This window comes from Triplophysa dalaica, chromosome 24, assembly GCF_015846415.1.
Source record: "Triplophysa dalaica isolate WHDGS20190420 chromosome 24, ASM1584641v1, whole genome shotgun sequence".
Taxonomy (NCBI): domain Eukaryota; kingdom Metazoa; phylum Chordata; class Actinopteri; order Cypriniformes; family Nemacheilidae; genus Triplophysa; species Triplophysa dalaica.
This window is the reverse complement of record NC_079565.1, coordinates 1853213-1880034: the sequence shown is the minus strand read 5'-3', so window position 1 is coordinate 1880034 and position 26822 is coordinate 1853213. Positions and strand designations below refer to the sequence as shown.

General features: G+C 38.0%; 2 protein-coding genes across 13 annotated transcripts; one reads left to right on the top strand and one right to left on the bottom strand.

Annotated features, from left to right (window-relative positions):
- Window positions 1-137: 137 nt before the first annotated feature.
- On the bottom strand, window positions 138-17639 carry LOC130413992 (transmembrane protein 80-like). Of its 7 annotated transcripts, none has more exons than XM_056739579.1 (12): window positions 17500-17639; window positions 16423-16518; window positions 14535-14684; window positions 11708-11854; window positions 9100-9249; window positions 8672-8753; window positions 3443-3518; window positions 3111-3127; window positions 2883-2976; window positions 2581-2673; window positions 2312-2513; window positions 138-1303 (listed from the first exon to the last, which is right to left on the bottom strand). In XM_056739579.1, the coding sequence occupies exons 5-12, from the start codon at window positions 9132-9134 to the stop codon at window positions 1294-1296; spliced, it is 609 nt and encodes a 202-aa protein (XP_056595557.1). In that variant the 5' UTR covers window positions 9135-9249; window positions 11708-11854; window positions 14535-14684; window positions 16423-16518; window positions 17500-17639; the 3' UTR covers window positions 138-1293. The 7 variants fall into 7 exon arrangements, with proteins under 7 accessions (XP_056595557.1, XP_056595560.1, XP_056595559.1 ...); XM_056739582.1 differs by having other exon boundaries at window positions 8672-8720; XM_056739581.1 differs by having other exon boundaries at window positions 16423-16521; window positions 17500-17636.
- myrf (myelin regulatory factor) lies at window positions 5302-26699 on the top strand. Of its 6 annotated transcripts, none has more exons than XM_056739523.1 (28): window positions 5302-5512; window positions 5680-5833; window positions 15780-15870; window positions 16033-16317; window positions 16415-16476; window positions 17393-17615; window positions 17705-17805; window positions 17965-18079; window positions 18721-18916; window positions 18996-19072; window positions 19168-19278; window positions 19431-19530; window positions 20301-20501; window positions 21109-21217; window positions 21323-21432; window positions 21509-21669; window positions 21751-21823; window positions 21904-21986; window positions 22073-22141; window positions 22268-22351; window positions 22646-22722; window positions 22807-22920; window positions 23324-23551; window positions 23870-23948; window positions 24074-24136; window positions 24218-24323; window positions 24426-24500; window positions 24605-26699. In XM_056739523.1, the coding sequence occupies exons 2-28, from the start codon at window positions 5788-5790 to the stop codon at window positions 24689-24691; spliced, it is 3126 nt and encodes a 1041-aa protein (XP_056595501.1). In that variant the 5' UTR covers window positions 5302-5512; window positions 5680-5787; the 3' UTR covers window positions 24692-26699. The 6 variants fall into 6 exon arrangements, with proteins under 6 accessions (XP_056595501.1, XP_056595502.1, XP_056595500.1 ...); XM_056739524.1 differs by having other exon boundaries at window positions 5668-5833; XM_056739522.1 differs by having other exon boundaries at window positions 5302-5532.
- Window positions 26700-26822: the final 123 nt, after the last annotated feature.

Genomic DNA, 26822 nt, shown 5'->3' with positions numbered 1-26822 from the left:
GACAGGTTTGAATGTCACTGGATTTGGAGCATGACAAACAAATGTCTTTCTTTCTCTTAAATCAGGTTAAATGAGTTTTCACAATAATTATTGAGTCAATAACTACACAAAGACAATAAGCTTGAGGAGTTACACCTAAATATTACCACATCCTGACAAACCAAAACCTAACAGAAAGACTTGTTTTCTAAACACAAACACACAAAGAATGTTTAAATCCACTGGTATGCAGACTGGTTGCTGATCTACAGTTCATACACACAAGCCAGTGGAATGTTTGACTTTGGGAACCTTGAGTTTTGGTTTATAATTAACATCACAGGGCAAAACTGTGACACCTAGAAACTATCACTTTCCCAGGATTCATTTAACCGCTGAAAAAGAGCATATTCTCTGCCCTTGAAATCCATCCAAAAGAATGCATAACACGATTACTATTTATGTTGTAATATAGACTGAAATGCTTAAACCTGGTTGTTTGGGGTCTGCTGAACCCGTGCATTTGAGAACAGAGAGAAATTTACATGTAGCAAATTAACAGTTTACAAAAAGGGTCAACGTCGGGTCACTAAAGTAATTCTTCACAGGAAAAAACATCATATCATATGACAGTTGAATGATTTTAAACAATAAATCATGTACTGTGCAAGCACAGACAGGCACACTACAATGAAAGCAATGACATGCCGACTAGACACCCCCTACTGGAGAAACATTTACCTTAGTTAAACAACAATAAAGATGTAAAGAACTCAGAGAGAAACAGCCATGTTTACCGTAAGCCTAAAGCAAATAAAAACGTAAGCTAGATTTTTCACATTGTCTTAAGAAAACTGCGTATTGCAAACAGCAATTCACATTGCTAGAATGGTGGTGAGGTTTAGTTTACTGGACAAAACCAAAAACACCAATGTTTACACGATATTCTGATACATTTGTTATCGCATGCACAGCAAAAAGTCAAGTCTGAAGCATAAACATTTAGAAGAGCGATAGTACATAAAACATTCTTTATATATTTGAGCAAATGTGTGTGTAGTTCATGAAGAGTTAATTATCATTTGACTTAAAGTTAATGAGTTTATTTACAAAAACAGCTCAAACAAATACAAACTGTTCATTAGCTATGTTTACACTTACAGGTAAGAAAATAAAAGGTTGTTGCATAGCAACTAATCTCTGGCACCTCCCCATGGCTTCATAGCTTGTAGCAGATGATGTGGTGCATTGTGGGAAATGTAGTCTATGTCTAACAATCTTGAGCTGTAGCCAGGCAGATGTGATGAGTCAGCGTCAGGAATAACTAAGGAACAATGCATGTGATACAGTTAATAAAAAACGCTGACACACTTAACGCGGATATGAAATCATTAACTTCAATATAAAAAAATCTACTTCGTTTTCAAGACATTGTTGAGATCTCTTTCAGAACTCTAGACGGCATACTGTTCATATGAGATTGGTGTTTCTTTTCATAGGAGAAACATCTGAGATTCAGGAAATTCTGTAAAAGTTTCAATTTGCTTTCTATTTAATCTCATTGAAGAAACAATGGGATTTTAATACAGGACAACTTGCAAAGAGGATCTAAAATATCTTGTCTCTACATAAATATCTGTATGCAGGGAGCACTCAGCAAAACTGTTTGTAGACTCTGCTGTATACAGTATACGTCTGCTTTAGACTTTTCTGCATCTATTGCTCTGGCACATTATCAGGACCAAGCAACTACTGAAACCCAGACTGGCCTATTAGAGAGGCTGTTTTGTCACTCCCAGAACAATAGAATCTTAGATTAGCGCAGGGACAAAGCAGGAGAGGCTGTTAATCCATCCGATACTGAATGGGAAGCCTTTAATAATTTAAACCTAAAGACTGCCGTTCAGAAAATGAGCTGATTTTCATTCATGAGGAAAAAATGAGAAACAAAAGAGAAGGACTATATTAGTTTACAACTTTTTCAATGACAGTGGAAGAAGAAACGGAGCGCAAGCAGAGACATTGCCCTACATTCTACATCTTGGATCTTTGCTCAGAAAGAGACCTCTTCTACAGTTTCAGTAGAGATCTTAACAATGTCCCAGACTGTGTCTAGATTCGCAAAAAAATCGATGACCTCTTTACATTTCTTATCTCACGAGACCAAATTATGGTCGGAGATATTACTTTTCAAATTAGGTATATACCTGTTTAAAAAGGGCAACAGATAAAGGAAATTAATATTTAAAGAAAACAAAGTCTGAATCATTTTTTGTGCAGAATAAAGAACTTTTGCTCAAGTGTCTAAAACTACAACCACGTGAACACTAACCTTGTGAAACGTGCCAGAGCCCCGAACCCCACAATTCCAGTAAGGCCATACAAGCAGAGCAGAATGGCACCAATGATGACATCAGCTCGCAGCACATACGACTGCCAAATGATATAATAAAGTGCCAATAGCACCGTGGCCCCCGTGGCGATCAGATTCAGACCCAGGTACCCCTCGCTCTCCTGTAGGTTTCCTCTGATCCCTGATATAAAGAAGCTGGCATGAGGTCAAATAAATTGTCAAATTAAAACAATGATAATCTGACTTACCCCAGTAGACCCTCAGGACCTCCAGACCAGCCATGAGAAACAGCAGACACACATCAAGAGTGAGTTGACCATCAGGGTAACTCAACACTTCAGCTGCCACACACAGCATCAAAAACACAAAGCTAAACATTCACATTTCTTCACACAATAATTTAAATCTATAAAAGCCCAGAAGGCTGTAGTTGGTGTTTACTACGGTGTTATGAGTGGATTCAAATGCATGGCCATGGCAATGTCAGTGGTTGCTCATTAAGCAAAGGTAAAAAACATATAGCATCAAGGCATTATGAGGACATACTCACTCTTGTAGATGATCATGGAGAGGGTGGACAGAAAGTACAACACACTGTAACCTGCTGACAGATACAGAAGAATCTGGAGCAGCACAGATGAGATCTGGTGTGAATTAAGGTTTAAAGTAAAGCAACCACGAGACAGCCACAAGACATGATACTTAACATACAAACACACAAAGGAAAACTACCGAAACATGTTTTTGGACATGAATGTGCATAGAAAAGAAAGGATACAACAACGGTGTTCCTTCCTGCAAAGAAAAACAAATAAATATTTCTTTATACCCAGAATACAGTACCTTCAATAAAACACGTTACAACAGATATACTAAAAAGGTAATTACTACAAGACAGCCTGACAACATGCCTTCAAAAACATTTCTTGACTTTCGTTAATTTAAACCAACCCTAAACACATACATTTACTTAACAACTTTAAATCACAAAACAAGAGTAAAGCATATTAAAGCGGGTCCTCACGTAAGCATAAAGGTTTCAATCAAAATCTATGAAATACATTCGTTAATGGCGAAAAAATGAGTATCTATGGCAACGACGCCGAATACCTGCCATGCCAGTCGCCATCTTGCTTCCCTCACCACTGCGTGTCAATCTCACGCGCTCGTGAGTAAACAGCGCCCTCTAGTGAACAGGAGTGACATTGTGTTGAACAAGACATCATTTTGACAATATTAGACTATAAAGACCTGGTGAAAAACAATAGAATCATAACAGAATGGGTTGAATGTTTATAATGATTAATAATTTTTTGTTGGAAACTCTTCTGGTAATGTTTTGAGTTCAATTGGTGGGATGTTATGTAGCAGATGGGAACCAGTAGAACACCATTAAATCCTAGCGGAATAAGAACACAGCATAAAGGAATTGTGTAATGGTCGCAGCTTATGGTTCATAAAGGTATTTGTAATGGAAATTGTAATAATAACAACAATAAATTATTATTATTATTAGAATTTGTATCGCTTTTTCGACAGAGGTTACTGTACTAAAACTTTCTAAAATATATAGTTTTAGTTTATGTTGTAAGATCATATATAATTGCAAAATCTGAAGTACACAATAAGCCAGCTATAATGAAAAACATACATAGTGTGCAAAGGAAAACACCAAATAAGCACACACACTTTACTGGAATGTAGGATAAGAGACATTTGTCAGTGTGAAGTGAAACTCTGCATCTGCTCAGAAAGAGAGAGAAGAATCTTTTTCTCTTTTTGACTCTTACTCACTCTCTCTCTCTCACACACTCACACACACACACACTCTCTTCATAGCAAACATACATTTATTGTCAAATGCAATGTAACATTCATTTTTAATTTAACTACATAAATGATTATTTGGTATGTTTTACAATATAAAGTTAGTTAACGTAAAAAGCTTACGACAATTACAGTTTGTTTTTTTAATCCATCTATAACAGAAATGCGTAAAAGAGAAAAAGGTGTTCAATTAACCATTTATTTACATTTAAAAAATATCTACTGAATGACAGTGTGTCTACACATCTTGCATTCAGCTTTAGAAATATACAAACGACGTAAGACATGCTCCATACACACAAACCCCCCCAATAAACACACACACACTCATTGTTGTGGACTGATAGCAGAGGATCACATGTGTGCAGCCACACATACACATCACATTTAGACGAAGTGCATTAACATGGCCAGATGTTTCTTTGTCCCTGCAGCCTCAAGCTCTCTTTTTCTCGCCTGCGTCCTATCAAACAATCCACGCAGTGTGTCATGGGAAGAACGACCGTGTTGTTCAGGTCAAACAGAGGAAAAAGGAGAGCGAGAGAAAGAGAGATAGAGAGAAAGATGCTCCAGCTGTGCGTAAAAACAACAAAACTGCATTTGATTGGGAGGGGGGTCAGATGGACACAGGGTCATTGTTTGTAAAGAGGTCGCGGATAAAGAGAGGAGAGAAACAGATCACTCAGCTCATGGAGTGATAAATGATGGCATTACACCTCATTCATTCACAATCCCTAAGAAATAACACAACTACAGTGATGCCACACTATTTTGAGGATTAAAAGTTGTTTTGTGAAAAGTCATACATTTATAGAAATAGATATGAAACTTAATATCCTCAAATGTGATACCATGATATAATACTGCAAATACCATATGGAATGACTACATATCTCAAAAGGTTTTGTAGAACCATTGTTTAACCATTTTTGTAGGTCTAAGTGAAGCACACAAGTTACGAGTTATTATATGTATAATAATTTACCAAAATTAAACCCTGAATTCAGATGTCCTTCATGCGGGAAAAAAAACATAATTTGGTTCAGGGAAATTATCTTCTCATTTATTGTTTTGGGGGACGTTTGTCTTTCCTCTCGTGCTCACTCAAACTCGCGCACATCGCGACTGCGGACGGGAGCGCGCAGAGAAGGACGCTGAGCGTGCATGATGGTGAAAAGGGTCTCGAGCGCAGCGCAGCTCGGTGTGCGCTAAAATCCCTCACAGGATATTTTTAACGATTAAGAACATTTCCAAACATCCGGCGACTCTTTATTACATAAATATTTGTGTAGTGATCTGCCGTCGATTTTTCTAAATGGCAAACTGGAATATGCCTCCACCTGACATTCAAAGGTAAATTCTCCTCAGGAAAGGTGAGTTCGAGAAACAAGCTCGTTTAAACTAAAAGCATCCCAAACTAAAGTGTTTATGAAGACTAAACACAATATTGAAACAGTTTAGACATTCAAATCGATCTGTGGCGCGTTGTGATTTGCAATTTGATCAAGTTTGTTGTGGAGGTGTTTAACTGGGATGCGAGTCTGAAGCGCACGCGACTCCCGCCGCTCCCGAGCGCCGGAGGATCCGTCCGTTCACGTTAATGGAGTTTATAAGCGGGAGCCGCTAGAATGGACGTGATCTATGAAACGGAGGCCTTACAGAGATTCTTCGAAGGTAAGAAGGTTTATTGATCTCCTTTGGATGTGAATTTTAAGCAATAACATAAGAAAAATAACTCGTCAGATCAGGAACAAATGTTATACAAGGCTAAACATACGAGCATTTAACCTCAAAACAAACATCGTGACTGTAATTTGCCATGTTTAAGATGTGAAATCATGACACCACGATGCTTTAATATATAAATACTTTGATATCTGGTCTGAATGATTACGGTGTTTTCTTAATAGTTATTTTGCTCAGAACAGGTGGAATTTACCGGCACGTTCACGAATGGTTCCACCACAGTCTTCCCCGAAAATATCATTAAAAGTAGTTGTAACTTGGTACAATTAACTTTTTGTCACCAACTATTGCGAGTAACAACTTGGGTAACTTTTAACTAACTATTTAATTAAGGCCTTCGTTATTTGATTGAGAAAATCCAATTTCTCTAGAATGTTCTACGGGTTAACATTAATTTATTATCATTCATCATCGTATTGTTGACTTTACCCAAGCTCACTATGGACACAGTCCAATTAAATTGTTTGCCATTTTTTCTGCAGTTTCGGTTGACATGAAAGCACCACGTGTCCACTGATAAAGTTTTTAAGGGCCTGTGTTTCAGACATCACTGCCATGTGATTTAGGAGTGTTAAATGTCATGTGTGGGATTTTTAGGGGGTATTTCGTGGATAAAGATACAAAGAGCCCATGATGATCCATCTCAAAGCTGGACAGGCAGAACAGTGAAAGAATTTGGGGAAATGGGGAAGGGCTAAAGGTGGAAATGAGTGCATGAGATGATGGTAAGATGCGGGAGCGAAGGATGGAATCCAGAGAGGAGAGGAGGGGGGTTTTGAGGAGAAACACTGGAAGGACCGAGGAATGTGATAAATGTTGTGTGTGTAATGGTTAAGGAGAAAAAACTAAGTATTTAATGTGAAATATAATAAATTCAGAGTAAAAAAGTTCTTAAATTACAGATCTGTCTTTTTTAACCCCTTCCTCTTTACTCTATCACCCTTTTTTTTTCAAAAGAAGCATACTTGGTACACCAAAGTTTATCAACATCCCCACGGCTCAGAGTGGTCGCTCTACTCTTTCATTCTTGACATAAAAGCCACATTTATTTATCGTGAACTCAATTCGTAGGGATTTTCCAACCATCATTCTTGACACATCTTTAGGCCTGACAAGTGGCTTCTCTCAGAGCAGGTGTAATTCTGTGTTTACATGACAGTGCTGTACTGTAAACACCGTTGACATCATTGGGCTCCAGAGTTTATGGCCATTAAGCGCTGCTCTTGACTTTATCGAAAATTTCACATGTTTACATTCTTAAGTTAGGGAGTGAGGCAGGCGGGGTGCTTCTCGTTTAAGCTGAAACCCTTGTTGTTGCCCTGATGGGGAGCCCTGGAAATTTTCTAGAGAACCGAGATATCATATTGACTTGGGCGGAAACTGTCCAGAATATCCTCACCACCACAAACCAATGTACTACAGACATTCCGAACACCTTAGTAACTGACTAGCAACACCCAGGACGTTTTGCAATGTTTTCTTATGAACAATACGTTTTTATAAAATCTTTTTTGTTGATCATTTTGCGAACACATGAACAAGGGATGTCAAATCGCCATTAATCGCATCCAGAATAAAGTTGTGTTTAGGCCTACATAATATATGTCAATGTACTGTGCTTTTTTTTATAAACACAAACACATACATTTATAAATATTTAGGAATTAAATCGATTTTATAATTACTAATAATTGAAATGATAAACAAACATTTGTTCATTTTTATATTTTTCTTAAACATATGCATGTATGTGTATATGTACAAAATTAATGTGCACAGTACACAAACATATATTATATAAACACAAACTTTTATTCTGGATGCGATTATTCACGATTAATCTATCGACATTCAAAATATGAGCATTGAAAAAATGTCTAGCAGTTGTAAATTATTCTTTATTATGTCATGTTATCATGATCTTAGCCTTCTTGTTTTATGATATTAATTTGCTGAAAATAGGTGTCAGATGCTAGTTCATGTGCACAGATGTCTCGCTTTGATTTTATTTTAAATCAAGCATTTTATTGTTGTTGATTAAAATTCTGTTGCTTTTTTATGGTTTTATGAAGATTTCAGATGCAAAGGCCTCTTAAAGCCATCTCTGTCAAAAATTTGATTTCAATGTTGAGTGAATGCTCTCCACACACATATTTCGTAATTCAAATAATTTTGCTATAAAACCTGCTGAATCCCACACTGTGCCCGCTCTGAAATATCTGGTATTGCTGAAAGTAAATATTAGGATCCTGATGAAAAATGCTTGTTTAAACTAAAAGCAGTCTGTTGGGTTTGCATCTGAACTCTTCATATGTCGTGTATGTGCATCCGAGGGTTACTCAATAGATGGCTGGTTGTAATTTTTAATTGTTTGCCTGAGATCCCTGATGAATGTTCTGTGTGTTTGTGCTCTGTTTGTTTGTGAATTGAGGGTGTTAGGTTGGGGGGGTCTGAAATGGACATCCATTGTGAAGTACAGCAACACAAAGCACAAAAGACAAAGAATATTGAGCTGTTTGTCTGTAAGACTGATTTGACCCTCAGCTGCTTCTGTTGCTCAGAGGATTCTCTTTTATAGCTCAGAACGAGACTTAATGGAGTTAAGTTCAGTTCCATTTAGGTATCAATGTTCTCATATGTTTTTCCTTTATTTTTTTCATCAAATAAGTCATGAAAACAATCACTGACAAAGTAAAATTGTAGCGCTATCTAAAATACATTTGTATAGCATCGCTGGTAATGTTCATATATTGAAATAACTGGTACCTTGGCAAATCCCAGCACGGTTCTCCTTTGAGAAATTTCTCCCCTGAAACTGAAGAGGAGACGCATGAGATCACATGTGTTTCTTAGAAGAAGAAAGAAAAGCACAATACATAAAGTTAAAGTCTACTAATGTGCACCACCCCAGCTGAAACACTTTTTAGTTGTGTAAAAAGATTTAAAATGAATTTAAATAATTTAAATGAGTTAATTTATAAAATGTTTTAACATTTTAATTGTGATGTTGACCAATATGTTGGAGAAGAGCAGGCAACCACACACTAAAAAACAGCTCAGATAAGCCTCGCTGTGTTCTTCATCTGGATGGACTGAGAATTTCAGGTGTTGAAAGGAATTTTGGGAAACACTGGCTGGTTTCTGTTAGTTCTCTACTAAGAAGCGTGGAGTGGATTTTTTCAGCAGATATTTACCTAAAGATAACTGGCATTGAAACCCCTGGTGACATAAGAACACTGAGAAATGGTCTCTTGCCTGGTAGTGTGCGGTCATAAGCTGCTTAGAGGGGGTTCGTATGTTCCCTCGGTCTAATGCAGGGGATCATTCCTAGCATACCTAAAAGACTGTTAAAAAACAGAATGAGGTGCGAGTAATGTTTCTCTGTCTCAAGCCATGTCTTTTTCCCTATCGCCTGCGCGTTCTGACTCCATTAGTGTGACAGTGTGCAGACAGGGCGAGGGAGAGAGATAACAGACTTAGACTCACTCTTTCTCTCTCTCTCTCTCTCTCTCTCTCTCTCACACACACAAACACACACAGACAAACGCACACAAACACACATGCTGTGGGTGGGGTGAGATAAGGGCAGGGCACAGGTCATACAAACACACACACATGCCAACATGCACAGACAGAAACATACAGTACATCAGTTCTTAAACATCAGCAGCACACAATGTTTACGATAATTTGGGTGTAAACACAAAGACACTGATTTACAGAACTGATCTTTTTATACTGTAGCACTTGAGATAATAAAAACAGCTTTACACAAGTTTTAAAATAAACAAAATTATCTTTTCACACATAAAGTGCAAGTGTAATGGGTTAAAGTGAATCACATCAGAAAGATTCAACCATGCAAACAAAACTTTGACTGTTGTGCGTCTGACTGTATGACGCTGTGAGTAATGACATTGAAGCAAACATATACACAGTGTTCGGCAAGTTACTCTGAAAAAGTAATGAATTACTAGTTACTAATTACGTATTCTAGATTACTAGATTACTGTACAAATTACTTATCAAAAAAGTATTTGATTACTTGTTAGTAATTACTTTCTATATCCTATATCAACCTTCATTAGTTCAGTGATTCAAGGAAAGACATGAGACGACTCTTTTAATTCATTCAAGTAAATAATAAAAAACTACATAAAATAGTATTATCAACTGACCAAAGTATTACAAATGTAAGAATTAAACATCAGAATTTTGATGTCAATTCCACTATTGCACACACATATATTACACAAAGTATTTAGTTTAATTACATCAGAAGTAACTGTAATTAAATTTCAGAAAAAAAGAGTTATCCCTTAGTTAACTTTTTTCGAGGGAAAAGTAATTAAATAACAGTAACTAATTACTTAGTAACTAGTCAGACCCAACACCTCATATACCGTACGCAAAATATGCATTTATTTAATGGGCCTATTTATTTATTTATTTAAAATAGGGCAAAAGAGCGAAAAAATATACGATGCAAAAAAGTTTATATTAAAGCTTTTTTTGTATATATTTTAAATGTTTGACATTTTTAGCCAATTTTATATTCTTAAAATATATTGTATGAGCATGCTTATTTTTCAGGGGATTCACACACATTTTAAAGGATCACGGTGCACTCTTATTGTGCAAGAACTGATGGTTTCTGGGAGCTGATATTTATGGGGGGAATGGTTTGGCCGTTGCGCGTGGTCTCTCTCATGTAATGCATTGTGTTTGAGCAGCCAGGCCTGTAACATTCATGACAGTTTTATTACAACACACCAAAAATCACATTTCAGGTGACCATGATCCGTATTTGGGTATCTTACAGATATACCGTACATGTGTCCTATAGTGTGATGTAACAAAAATCTAGAAAACAAATAGTTAATAATCTATTATTTTATATTATGTGTCAACTATTTCTTGTTTTTAAAACTTTAATCATCAGCAGTCTAAAAATGCCATTTAAGAATGTAACCAAAATCCCAAAAATGTACACACTTTTTAAAAAAGAGGTTTGATTTTACCATGAGTTTGCCAGCATGTTGTTGTCAGGTTGTTCAGGTTTTTGGAGTGGTTGGTCCATTAACTAGTTTCTAGGGTGTGTTGTGGTCAAAATTACAATACCCCACATCCAAATCTATGTGATACACTAGTTAGTGACATTTTGGAGGGTTGGGTTTATTTTAAATCCCTAAGTGTAATTTATACTAAATGTGATGTTTGCCGTAGCAAAGCTAAGCTTAACATAGCTCTTCACTTTTGGAAAAATGGAACTGTTAACCTTATTTGTCTGATTAGACCACACCAGATAATCTAGTAAATGGGGATTACTGGCGGAATGGAGTTAGGATTGAACTAAAATCTTGACAGTTGTGTTGTTCATGGGCTATTACACCCCTCAATCGTTTTTACTTCTGCATTTGACGCATTTTTAAGTCAAAAGGAATTTCGATTGAGGAAAAATAGTGAACGGGGCTTTCGTCTTTCGCTGCGATTTGATGGGATGTATAAAAACAGCCGTTGCATTTTGATATGGAACTGAGTAACGATGCCCAACGTCTAACATATGTCATTAGTTATTACAGGACAGAAGTGAATTTTCAGATTTTAATTTAAGATTATGAGTGCACATGAATAAAAAAAAAGAGAATGACCCACATTGATAAACTATTTACAATAAACGCTGCAATATTTCATGATTTTTTTTTATTTCACCAGGACTTTAAAATTCCTAATGTTACCCGACATTCACACGTTTCCATCATCTACTGAGAGTATGAAGAAATTCAAAGCTTTGTCTTATACCTTTCTATAAATCCCTCTCGCTCGCTCTGTAATATTCATGTAGTGTAGGTAAGCTGCTCAGGTCGGCCGGCGCGTTCAGTGCTGGTGGGCGACTATAACTGTGTGTGGTGGCCTGGTACAGCTCTTTCTCATGACTGAGACCTAATCCTGCATTATGACACACACACAGAGAGAGAGAGAGAGAATCGAGCAACCCTCAGCTAAGGTCCGAGGCAGAAAGGTCCACATGTCGTTTGGAAGGATATGAGACATTCTGGGTCACATACACACATCATCATTGTTGTAGGTCTAGGATATATCTAAAACACAATGCTGTGGCTTCGAGCAGGTACTGTTGCTCTCTTTCTCACATTCTGTCCTTCTTTGGTTAAAAATCATTATTGTCTATTCTTAATATGTATTACTGCTATTTTTTGACTGGGTCTCTGTGTGTAAACATAAAACCAACATTTTCTACAATAAGTGTGCGTTGTATATAGACAAGGAAAACAGCTCCAATCACAAGTCTTGTTGAGAAAAGGTCACCTATTGCTTTTGAAAGCATCCATATTTATAATTCTCAGACAATGAAACTGGTAAACAAGACCTTGTTTGAGTCCTGAATCATATATAATCTGAATATAATAGATATTTGGGGGCGGGACCTTGTTACTTGGGCCAGTAAGCAACCACCCAAGACATCCTATCCACCACCTAGCAACGCCTGAGCAACCACACACTAAAAACAACTTAGCAACCACATAATTCATTTTATCATAGCGACAGCATTTTCTATGTGTGATTTCAACACGTGTGTGGTTTGTGCGGTCTTAATTGTCAAATCTTATTTTTTCTCTGGTTTTTCTCTGTAGCCATATGGATGTTGCATGGATCATATTGATGACCCACGTGTGTTTCATGTACGTTTTCTGTCTTTTAAGGGAACCCGCTGCATTCTGGCTAGTGTTTACTGTTTGATAAATAATGGACTTTGCTCTATTATGCTTTACTTTGGTGTGAATTACGGCTTAATAATTAACACACATACAGTACACAGATCTGTCTCCCGTCATGGACTCACCCATTACTGTTAATACAGAATTAGAAAAAGATAAAAAACAGGATACATGGCTGATGCATAGGGAGGTATAGACAGATGGAGGGAAAGAGATATGGAGATGGGGAGCTTTAATGGAATCATCAGTTCTTCATAGGAAATTGCAGATAGGACTGTTACAAGAAACTTATGAAAGTCTTTTGTAGCAACAAATTACATAAAAAAGAAGGCATAAGAGATTGAGTGTTACAGTCGTTTTACAATGGTTAACAAGCTTTGTTTGGCATGACACAAAGACAATGATAAAAGGTGTCAAAATAAATGCAGTGTAAAATATGCATTTCCTCACAAAACACAGTTTTTTTCTATTTCATATTCATACATTATATTGTAGGCTGTTGACGATTGGAGCACAACCCTACAAACACAACAAAATTTATAAATCTCAGGTCTTTATCTCAATGAATGGAATGGAATAATAATGATTATGAATTAATATTACACACACACATAGGCTCTTATCTCGTGCTGTCACGACTCCTTTTTTTGCTCTGAGCTCCAAATGAAAACTTCCAACACTGAACTATGTTTTGTCACTGACTGACGTACAAACCCCTGTCACACAGCTGGACGTAATCCCCATTATCTTGACACATCATGAATCACACGATTGACCTTCTGGACGAATGAACCACCTGCATCTGAATATAGCTGTGCCTGAAATGTCTGATGGGAAAGACGTAAATTAAGAATCATTACTCACAGCTTCACATTATAATAGGAGAAGTTACTTTCTGTTACTTTTGAATTCTTTGTGAATATGCAGAGTGAGAAAAACATTGCAAAATGCTTTAATTATGATGAGTTATGCCCAAGCACAAGCTTTTGACACATTGAGTAAGCAATGAGTAATGTTACTGTAGCTCACACAGATCGTTGATATCAAACTATTTCGATCTATAAAACCAATTGAAGTAGTGACGTTTTAGAATAACTTCCCTAATAATCACAATGCAGAACTTCCTAAAACATTCATAGTACAGATCTTTTGTTTCTCCTCTGTTTGTTTAACCACCTTCTCTCCTTCACTGTTTAAAAACATTTCTCTTTCTCTCTTCCTCACCCCCACAACTTCTCCCTTCCCGTCAGTCATTTCTGCCGCTGTTATCAGTGTTTGGATGGCAGATTTACCACAGGAGGACTAAAACATCTGGATCTTATTTAGTAAAGTCATCAGTCTATGTTCCTTTCTGACCTCCTGGCGCACACATAAAACCCAAAGCCTGACCGCAGCATCCATGCGAACAGGGACCTTGAAACATTACGTCATTGTTGGTTTTCCCCCTTCTGCGCAGCCAACCAACTTTTCATCAAGCCAACTTACCATTTTTATAATGCGATTACTAATATGCTTTATGGGAACTCATTATTTTTACTTGTGGCTTATGCGTGGTGTCTACTGACAGCAAATATTTTCAGTAAGCCACTGCTGGTTGCTAGGGTGCTGATGTGTAAGATGCTGTGGGTGGTTGCTTGGTAAATATTCTGATATGAATATTAAATATTCTCGTCTCTTTTATATTCTGGTCCCCCTACGGCAGGATATTCTTGAATTTGCCCATTTTATCATCCATCAGGTAAAGATCATTCATGAGCCCAACTGCTTATAAACAAACTGTGTGGGATGTGTTACATGTCAAAGTTGAACCCTGAGCAACAGTTGTAGTCACTCATACCAAAACAAATCCTACTAATAAATAGTATGGGAAACCCTATACACCACGGACTTACTTTCATAAACCAGCATTGACACCTAGATCCAGGTCGGGATATCCACTGGGGCGGGATTTGAACCCTGAGTTGATCTATTAGGAGGGAAACGTAGCAGAGGTTTTCCCAACACTAACATCGGAATTCTTCACATTCCGCTTTGTTAGTGGTCTAATTTATCAAAGAGAGAGAGAAAGAGAGAGAGAGAGAGAGAGAGAGAGAATGGATTTAGTGAGGCTGATTATTATTATGCATTTACCTAAAGCATGTCTTGTCCCTTATAGTCAATGTAAGTATATCTAAATGCATTTACATATTTCCTGTTGTCACCTCTGTATTCATACTTTTGTTTGGAAACCACTGCCTTAATGCATTATAACAGTAAAAAAAAGTTGATTGTTTATAGTAAACAATTATATTAGAATTTAACATTATTTAATATGGTGTTGGATGAATTATGCCACACTTTCTAATGCAAATTGAATTCAGATTAATGTTGAAGTAAAAATTTGTTTGAGTTAAACATTTGATTGCATAAAGTTTGTATGAAGTATTATAATGAATTACGTAATATAAGATGTTCTTTATTTTTCTTTTTGGGACAGGTTCCCTGAAAAGGCCTAGTCTCAGATTAACTTAAATGTGAGGGATGCTTTGATCAAAAACAACTTGCACTAACATATCTTGAAATATATCACTGCGGTTGTTTTGTCTTAAGATGCACACAGTAATGTTTTTTTTTAAGTATGTTTTTAAAGCGATTTAATTGTACTAATTTAAAGGCCTAGTCCTGGTTTAAAATAATCCCTGTCCAGGAAACCGCCCCTTTGTGTTTGGGCTCAATCAGCTTGGGTGTTGGTGACCTTTAGCAGGTGTTGCAATGGAGTGATTAGGTCATGTGGTGGAGATTTGGAGAGATTTGGTTAAGTGTTGAAGAACTGAGACATGAGAGATATTCAATTGTAAATTTGTTATTGCTATGGCTGTTTTACATGCAAAGAAAGAGCAATGAGAAGGGTTGTAGCCGCCATCTTTAACCATCCTAATGTTTGTATTTATTGACATCATTTATTTCATGACTTTCCAGGTTTTATATATCCGACCTAAATCCACTAAAACATCATCTGTACATTTTTGAGTAATGAGACAAGCATTTCATACACAGAAATCTGAATGTTGTGGAACATACTTTATCATTTTTGTGTCAGAACACACATGCGCTTCAAGATATAAAATCCTCCCCTCTCTCTGCCTGTTTTTCCGCAGGTCATGATATTAACAGCTCTTTGGAGCCAAACAACATTGACACCAGTATACTGGAAGAATATATCAGCAAAGAAGACGACAGCACAGATATGTGAGAACCTAACGCACACTTTTTTTACTAAAATGTTGAGTTTCTGAGTGTTATCAAGACACAGTCTGCACCGCCCTCAACTATTATTAACATGATGATGTGTCTTCACAATTATAAACCTATCGGCTGTATTAGATATTTCGTGATTATTTTTTCCTACAGTTGTTTCACAGAAGTTCACAGTACCCTAGTACCCCAGTACCCCTCGCCTCAGGGCGTTCCATCCTCTTCAGGGGGGGTAGGGTGTGGTGTAAGCCCTCCCATCCCCCTACGCCAGGGTCTTGTCCCGTCTCTCCCCCAGCCCTGCCAGAACCCCTACCCGCCACCACCCTCCTTGGGCCACCTCAGACAAAACTACCCCTGCCTGGGGCAACAGAGTCAAACCCCTCAACACCATCAACAGGCCTCACACGTCAAACCGGACCACCGCGGACAGTACGCACCAGGGTAATCAGACACCATTCAATCAGATATCATATAACATGTTTTGGATGAGGAATAAACTCTCACATTTTTTCTGTAATAATGTAATGTTTTGTTGCAGAACACTACCTGAGTCCCCTCCAGACTCCAGCTCAGAGCCATATTCTCCCCAGCAAGCCAGCGGTAAGATCAGTGCGCCTGAACGGTTCGATGTGGATCAAACCACTGCTTTCAATGCAAAGAAAAGTGTGTTTAACAAAATAAACAATAAAACTTGATGTTTTCAACACAAGATGGATAAGTATGACAACTTGTTGAGTCACAAACAGTTTGTCTAAATATGTTGAGCGTTAAGAATAAGTCAGACGTAAAGAACAAATGCAAACAGAGAACAAAAGTAACGGAAAACATGAAGTTTGAAACACTTAAGTTTGGTGTTAATGAAGTTTACTCAAGATCAAGGCAGACCAAGGGCGTGTGCGAGAGAGAGAGAGAATGAGAGAGAGCTGGAAAAAAAGAGAAGAGGAAGTGACAAACAAGCAATGGTTTGAGAGAAAGATGGTCGAGACTTGTATAAATTAGCTGACAGAGAGAGTAATTATGGGGAAAGGCATGGATAGATAACTTCAGATCTTAAATGCAGGTAGGGTCCATTTTTTCTTAACATGTTGTGCATTGTTAATTATTTGTTATATTAAATTACCTTTATCTCTATTTAACTTGGGTACACTATATAAGTGAATATATTATGAGCCGGACATGTATTTCATAAAAGTTAGATACACATTCAGTAGAACACTAAATCTGTCTAGTTTACACACTCAACTGCACGTAAGGGTGGAATATTGCAATCTGATTGGCTGATATCCAGACGGTAAATAACTGTACCAGTGGTATAGCGCCAATGGTGTCGAGCAGGAGCAAATGACACACTAATCAAACATTAGAGTTAAACTAAATGTGGAGATTAAAAAGCTAAATAATTCACCTTAAATTCACCCTATCCTGCTCAATTTAAATAAAAGTGTCACTTATGATAGAAGGAGAGAAAAACACTAAAATACAATTTTGAAAAGAATTCCTGCTTTTTCCATCTCAGATCCGCACATGCTCAGGACAATGACGCCTGAGGACATGTGTCACATGACCAGTCCCCCACCTCTCCCCACACATCCCCACTATCCCAGCATGCATCGAGACATGTACCTTAAGCCAGAGCCCATGATTTCGCAGTATCAGATGGGTCCAGTCAGCGGTGGGGGCGGAGACATGCAGCAGGGTCAGATGCTACATCAACTCTTGCAACATCCACAAGGACAAGAGTAAGAGAGATGCTCAGAACCAGCGCTGTAAAAAAATCCACAAAAACATATGAAGGTTTGAAACTGTGTGTTTGTGTTTGTATCTCCAGTGGCGTTCCTGTTCATCCGGCAAAAAAGAGAAAACATTCAGACTCACCCAACAGCACTCTGAACTCACAGATACTCACCGGCATCATCAAACAAGAGCCAGGTATACACACACATGTTCTTTTCCAACCAGCCAATTGAACTGCCTCACACCCTTAATGTTTTAAAATGTATTTTGTCCAACATTAATTTACATTTATTTATACATTTTAACTCTGGAGTTTTACAGATAAAGATAATGCAAGCATGCATGTCTCCATAGGATTGCTGCAGGATGCAGAAAACTCGTACCTGGATCCAAACTATCAGTGCATCAAGTGGCAGCCGCACCAGCAGAACAAATGGACACCGTTATACGACGCCAGTGGAAAAGAGCTGTGGGTGCTGCCCTGTTCTCACACACCTCTGTGCTTAGATTTATGACAGAGTAATGAGAAATAGACATGAGAGCTAGAGTGTGCGTCCCGAGATGGTTTTAATGGGGTACAGGGAGGTATCAGGCAGTAGAGATGGATGGCAGAGGCCATGGAATTCCTATGAGGTGAGATATGTGGAGGAGTTGAGAGCGAGAGCAGAGATTTGGCTCGCGAGAGAAGAATAAGGATGAGCAGAGAGTGAGAGAGAAAGAGAGAGGTTAGGCATTTAGTGATGAAAATAGTTACTACACACTGAAACTTTTTATTTTAACTCAGAACTTGACTCATTTGAAGATAAGCGTTGCGATGCGCAATCCCATATGTCATCATTGAAATATGAAATATTATCCAAACGTTAATGATGATTTATTTGATTCATTTTTTATATTAAGCAATGGAAAATAATACGAAGATCAATGAGTCAATCTGGGATAAAATGAGTGTTTTCTCATCTGTTTTGTCACTGACCCTGCTGTTCCAAATCACGAAAACAAACTTCATACTGTTACAAATATTAAGTTAAAATGGTACAGAGAGCTTAATTATGGATGTTTTCAAGCTCGTATCTCAATATCTGTCATATTTGTTTTTTTTCTCTTCAGTCCCATGCCGACCTACAGGGTGGACGCAGATAAAGGTTTCAACTTCTCTTTGGCGGACGATGCTTTCGTTTGTCAGAAGAAGAATCACTTCCAGGTCACTGTGTACGTCGGAATGCCCGGAGATCCCAAATATGTGAAGACCAGCGAGGGGCTGCAGCAAATCGAGTGCTTTTACCTGAAACTCAACGGAGTCAAGGTGAGCCCAACCAAATGACAAACACTCAAAATCTTTTAAATGCTGAATGACTAATAACGTCTTGTTCTGTTTCTTCTAGTTGGAAGCGATGAACCAGTCCATTAATGTGGAGCAGTCACAATCTGACCGCAGCAAGAGACCCTTTAAACCAGTGCTGTGAGTCTTTTTAAACCAGGACAGGCTGTATATGTGAAATATACAAGTGTGGATTTCACCTCACATGTGATATGAACGTTTACTCTGTTTTACAGAGTGACATTGCCTCCAGAACAGGTTACGAAGGTAACGGTGGGTCGTCTCCACTTCAGCGAGACTACAGCTAATAACATGAGGAAGAAAGGCAAGCCCAACCCTGACCAGAGGTACGACATACAAAAAGAAAAGACTTACAGATCTTTAAAAAAACTGAGTTTGAGTTTTACAAAAACGAGTCTCAAAATTGTGTATTATTATAGACAGAACGGCATTGTTCTACTTAACCCAGAATGAAATATGTGTGTGTACGTGTGTGCAGATACTTCATGCTGGTCGTGGCTCTTCAGGCTCAATCTCACAGTCAGAGCTTCACGTTGGCAGCCCAAGCATCCGAGAGGATCATCGTCAGGGTAACCGCTGTCAGTCTGGTCGTGTCTGACCGACCTCCTCCAATCACAGCCTGTCTCCGTCTGTCAATTATCTGATTCTGATTCCTTTTAGACCGTTTTTAATGACGTCTTTTTTTAGTGTTTCATCTCCATTTGATATTGTTAAGGTTTAGGGTCTGTTTAAGGTCTTTAAAGTCCCCGTGAACTGGAAGTTGCGATCGTTTTTACTTCCGTATTTTGACGCATTTCTGAGTGAAATGGAATTTCGAATGGGAAAAATTGTGGCCGTGGCTTTCGGCTTTCTCCCTGATTTGATTGGATGTATAAAAACAGCCGTTGCATTTTGAAATGGAACTGGCAACAGACGTACAGTTGAAGGAGAGGAGTTAACGGATGCTCCCCCCAAGACGTCTCACATCCATCATTTAAGATGGATTACAGGAAGGAAATGCATCTTCAGATTTTAACTAAAGATAATTAGGGCACCCAAATTTTTAAAAGACAATGACCCACATGGATAAACTGTTTACAATAAACGCTGCAATATTTCATGAAATTTTATTACACTGGGACTTTAAACTCTTTTTTTATTAGTTGATAATGAAGAACTGCCTGATGTTATTATGGAACATTTTCTATAAATAATATTTAGTTGACATGTACGTATGTCATATATTTGTACGGCATTGTATAAGCTGAACCTGACAACTAACAACTTGCCTTCCCAGCCATTTACTACATCATTTTTCTATTACTTAGTCCATTTTTCTTTCTTTCTTTGTTCTGTCTGTCTGACACAGGCATCTAACCCTGGTCAGTTTGAGAGCGACAGTGAAGTGTTGTGGCAGAGAGGACAGATGTCGGATTCTGTATACCATCACGGCCGGGTGGGCATAAACACAGACCGCCCCGATGAGGCCCTGGTCGTCCACGGTAACCTGAAGGTCATGGGTTCCGTTGTGCATCCTTCTGATATTAGAACCAAGGAAAATGTGAAGGAGGTATGTGTTTGAGAAAAAAACACTTCGCAGCACTTTTATTTATATTTTCCTTTTGATTTCATTCTTTTTATATACACACATTTTAAATCACATTTGATAGTCTTTTAAATTCTGATGATGTATTTGTTATTTTAATCATCTGCTTTTTAAGATTTCTTATTTATGTATTTTATCTTTCCTTTGTAATCATTTTATGTAAAGCTTTTTGAATAACCTTGTGTATACTATATAAATAAACTTGCCTTGCCTTAACAGCAAGTGTTATTTAGCGTACATCATAGACGTGCACGCACACCGGGACTACAGTTAACTTCTGGTCTGTGTTTGGCTAGTGTCCAATTATAGAATATTCAATTCATTTTTTTGTTAATATTAATTTGTATTATTATTTAATTGTATAATAATTGTAGAAAAATAAATGATTTGTTGCATTTTATTTAATCTACACGCACTCTATTGTTTGTGAATGTGTACAGGAAGTTAAGGGCAGTCCACGAATGCATGCATGCGCAGTAACGTTTGTTTATGTTGACACTTTGAAACCGTCTATACGGTCACCTGTGCCATAATCACACTGTCATCTCTCTCTCTCTCTCTCTCTCTCTAGGTGGACACTACTGATAACCTGAGGCGTATCTCTCAGATGAGGCTGGTGCATTATCAGTATAAACCTGAGTTTGCAGCTACGGTGGGCATCGATACGTCAGCTCAGACTGGTACATGAGTCCAGATTATAAATCACTATTTACAGCGTAAAAATACTATTTGAAATGTCAGAATACTTTTTACGATCCCCTTAATTCGTGTGTGTGTGTATTAAGGGGTGATCGCTCAAGAGGTCCAGCAGATTCTTCCAGAGGCAGTTAAAGAAGGAGGAGACGTGGTGTGTGCGAACGGAGAGACCATCCCAAACCTACTGGTTGTTAATAAAGTAAGACCACACACACACACTCGCATGCTGACACCCTCGCAGTCTGTCTGTTACTCACGCGTGTTTAACCGCACAGGATCGGATCTTCATGGAGAACGTGGGCGCAGTGAAGGAGCTCTGTAAACTCACCGATAATCTGGAGACTCGCATCGACGAGCTCGAGCGCTGGAGCAGAAAACTCGCCAAACTGAGACGACTGGACAGCATGAAGAGTTCAGTGAGCGGAGGCACGGTCAGGTGTGTGTCCGCACTGCACCTGCAATCTGAAGTCAATCCAGATTTTGAATAGTCGGAAAAAATATGCTCTTTATTTTCCAGCCTGTCGGGAAGTTATTTTAGCAGAACAGGAAGTGGACCACTTAGGAAAAAAACAGCCAAGCCTAGTAGCAAGGTGTGATTTTTAGACAGCACAAAATGTACAGATTTGCACAGCGGTTAGTGTCCTGACTGTTGAGACGTGTGTTTCTGCAGAGGTCCGTTCCAGAGCAGGGCTGTCTGAGTTACAGGTTCATGCAGGGAACCATCCTGGCCCTGGTCATCATCATGGCCTTCAGGTGACACAGCATCATTTCATTCATACGAGGGTGTTAAAAGTCTCTGTTCCACATTCATTTTGCATCATCTCTGTCTTGTTCTATAGTGTCATCTCCATGTCCATCCTGTATGTGCTCAATCTTCAACATCACGGAAGCATAAATGATGTAGAGGGGTACGTACACACACTCTCTCACAACGAAATCATGAAGAATCATGCTTACAGTTTATTTCTTTTTCTTCATTCCTGTTCTTGTGTGATCTCTTGCTCATTTTCGTAGTGTTTTTCTGTCATTTGTAGCTCTGCGCCTCGCTGCCTTCTCTTTCTCTCTTGGACGCCCTTCCTTACTGCCACTGTCACATTCTGTCCATCCTTCTGTCTGTGGTACGATCTCCTCTGCTTGTCCTTCATTCCTCTTCGTCCCGTTTTGATGTTTCTCTTTCATAGCTCCGGAAACTCAGTGGCATTCTCAGTTCTGTTTCCTTTGAGTACTCAAACGTTTTCCCTAAAATTTTCAAAGAGAAATAACAAGAGACACAAATGAGTCAACGATTGACCTACTGTATGAGTAAGGCTTTACAGTTTACAGCTGATGAATGTTATTGCTATAACAACTACAGATAACAAAGACATCTTATTTGTGATTCACAAGTAAGGAAAGTCATATTCTCTTATCAGGTCTCGTTCTGCTCTGGGATCGTCTAGTCAGGCTTCCTTCATCCCAGGCAAAGTAACCATCTCCACACTCTATCCAGGTACCAGAACACCACCTATTCAAACAATGCAGATGTTATTTGTACCTATACATATTTTTAAATAGAAGTTCATTGTTTGTACAGAATCCACCTCTCCACTGTTATCCAATCACCCGGCTTGCTGCCCTCCAACACATGCCACGACCAACCAATCAGCCACCATCAGTCCGTTTCCAAGCACCAACCAATCCACTCCAGGTATTACAACAGAATGGACAAATCAACATGAAATCTCAATTGATCTGAACACACTTTCCTGGTCTTATCGTGCATGTTTAATTAATCGTATTAATATTTCATTCAAATGTAATGCTCTGATGTTAAATAGTTATTAGACATTGCTGTAAAAAGCGATTTAATGCTATAATGTAATAAAGATTATGTTATTATCTCCTGTGACTTTTACATGAACCACGAATGCATCACTTACATGCGGTCATATTATTCAAGTTATCAAAAGCTGCTCTATGCCGACTGTGGCAGTGTTTGCAGGATTTAAATGGAGTTTTTTTGCCATATTAAAGAGCTCATTCAGATGCTGATATTCATTGCCGTTTACATTTAATCCATATAGTGTGTCGTCTGTCTTTGAATCTGTCAGACTCTAGCACTGCTGCCCCCACCCAGACCACTGTTAACAAGAAGGGAAAGTCTCGGACCCTGGACAAAGACGGACGCAACAAAAACCGTCTGAGCCACACGTCGGCTCCTCTGTTCCTTAGCAAATCCAAACGGCCCCCTCAACCCCCAGAGCTCAGCGGATCAACCAAACGCATGCCTGGAGGGCAACAGCAACTGCCTCGGAGACAGCGCAGTATAAACACACATGGTATATACACATATTGTACATAATGTACAGCATACATGAATCACACTACAGCATTTATTTACAGCAAAATTTTAGGGTCACTTATCTTTTTTGTAATATTTTGCAAAACTATGACGCAACATAAATGTAATTTATGTTGTTAATATGTTGATATGTTTCGTCTTCAAGCATAATTTCAAAATTTGCGAATACACTTTAGGATGAATTTTTTTTAACATGACAAACATTTCAGTCAAGTGAACCCACACTCTAAAACGTCATATATGCAAAAGATTGTTGTATCAATGACACTTCATCTGTTGTTTTTACATCCACTAGCCTGTCTGAACAAACTACACATCCTGGAGACAGATCAGGAGATCAGACCGCAGCATTGCTCATCACCTGAGAGCTGCAGGTGGGGTCATCAGATCAGTACAACAGTAGCACTAATGTTTATCTAGTACTTTGATCAAATAAACATGCTACCATGCTAATCCTGTTACATGCTTATAAAACATGTTTGTGTTGTTTTCTTTGCAGCTTCACTGTGTTGCTGCATGGTGACAAAAACACATCTTTATCTTATATAACTCTGCACATGATGTGAGTGTGTGCACACACAAATACGTGTACTAACTATATAATCTTCAATCACCCTGTTTTTTAAATCCATTCTCTTTCTAGCTCCTCTGATGTTGTGTGCATATGGCAGCGTGGAGCCACCAGGGGGCGCCTCTGTCCAAATCATCCAGAAGTTACTTTCTCACCAGAGCGGAGCACTTTTACAACGGTAAACTTCTTCATTTGAATTTGTATATTCACCTAGTGTTCTTCCCTCTAAGAACCATCAATTAACTTCACTTGTCATATACAAACTGTTCTGCTCGGACAGGGCACCAGTCACCTGTGGTCACTTCCCGTAATGCCATTCCAAGAGGTCACCTACCACTTCCAGGTGTCACATTCAGTAAGTAACCAAAAATGATGGATAATCCAATGATAATGAACAATAGTAGTGTACTGCTTAGGGATGTTTATATTGAGTGACGGTTTTCTGACCTCTCTTTACAGAGCGAAACTGCATGTAGCAGCGAAGAAGAGTCCGTTATTTCCCCTCAGAGCTCGAAGTACAGTTTCCTCATTCAAAGCACGTGTTGAGTGTCAACATTCAGGCTACACAACACAGCAGCGTTTATACTTCTCCTGTGTCCGGTCATACAGCCGTCCCTGATTCAAAGACTGTTTAATCTGGGCGGGTCGATAACGTCTTCTTATCTATGTTTGCTTTGTGAAATGCGTATTTGTACAAGACGAGAGGAACACGAGAATATTTCAGACAGAATTACTGTTAAACCACTATAAAATCAGCTTTAGCCTCACTCGGATACTGCCGCTTATATAAACACTTGTGCACACACACGCACTTACATGTTAAATGTCTTTTGATTTGCCAGGATATAATATAAACAGGTACCAGTGGGTGGATATGGGGCAGAACAGACTTAAATCAAAAAAGCTCTCACCCTGTATCAGTTTTCTGTGAAGTCCAATGACACCATAAACTGCACTTAAACACACACAAGAGCCAAGGAACAATGGCAGGGAGTACCTGACATAAAAGAAGCAGGGTTCCCACTCTCATGGAAGACTTAAGAGTGTCCTGAAAAAAAAAATTGAAACATTTATTTGTGTTTTACAGTGTATTGGCAAAAATGTTTCCTATAGAGAAATCAAACAACCGGAGAGTTCATATGTCAAACAGTGTAGGAACCCTGACAAAGAGATTATGCAACTACACCTGAAAATACCGGTGTCTTGTCCTGAGAAAAACAAGCCTGATGTTTTCAATGATTCTGCAGTTTCGGGTGATTTCATATGCTGTTTGTGTGATCACCAAATACACACTCACACAGTTTTTGTATTGTCGTTGATTATAAAACACTGGAATGGCTTTAAACAGGCTTATTATTACTCAAACATAAATTGTAATTTCCAAAGTCACGTGTTCACTGGAGTTATCTTGAACTTGAACTGACATAGTGAGACATACAATAAATAACACAGAAAGACATATATTCTGCTGTGGCTATCGTATAAATATACAGTCATATAATAAAAGTGGGATATCATCTCTAGAATTTAAATAGAAAGTATGCAAAAGTAAAACTAATCACTGGACTTAACACAATCACTGGAAACAAATGTAAAACAACCACTGGAAACTAACAATTTGTGTTGGTTCGATCCACTGGATTTCTAAAGGAAACTGGAAACATTTACACTGGAAGAAACAACAATATCGCTTTTAAAGTCATACACTGGCCAAGACACTGGATCATTTTACATTATGAACAGACTTCAGGAAACTATCACTTTGACTTTCTACAACTTTCCTTATGTTGCCTTGTGTTATGTTACTGCGTTTTACTTTTCTTTTTCCATTTTATTTCAACCATAGTTTGTTACTTTATACTTAGTGTGCAAATGAGCTCTTTAGAATCCTCTGGACAGTATATATATATATATATATGCAGTATAGTCTTGTATAGTTGTAACATGTATACAAGTTAACATGAAATTGGTGTTGCTCAATAGCGTGTCAGAGAATTGCCCAATATTTGTATTTACATTTTTTTCAGTAGCTTTATTGTAATGACCCCATGTCAGCACAGTTGTTGTCAGGAATTTTTTCTGTCTTTCTTTTGCCTCTTAATCCAGCACTATGTACATTGCAATGAATTTTTACATTTTTTGTTTCATATTCTTGTATTAATACCAGTTTGATGTTACAGATATTGTATGAAATAAGCCATAATGTAGTTTTTGTAAGGCTCTGTAATATGTGATTATGTTAGACATGTAGCCACGGTCAATTGATGAAGAGAAGTGTTGATTGAAAATGTGCACTAAAATGACCATTTATAATACGACTAATGGGTGATACTGATTTTAAAGACATGCGGGATGATCTTTTAAAATCTAATATAAGGTTATTTTTTAATTCATTAGAAGCATAATATCACACATATCCAGTCCAAAATAAACCAGTCTCGTGTCAATGAAGCACTTCCAAACTATGCACTGTAAATACGTTTTTCTAATGTTTTCTGTGGCATCTAAGAACTGTTTAAATACTGTGTAATATATATAAATATTCTTGTCTTCATGTGAGAATGCAGTTTTTTGTTATAACACATGTTCTTCATTATCCACAGCCATGTCTTTTCATTTTTTTCTTTACACTCTGACATGTAATTTTCTTACTGACATGTAATTTGACAACATTTAT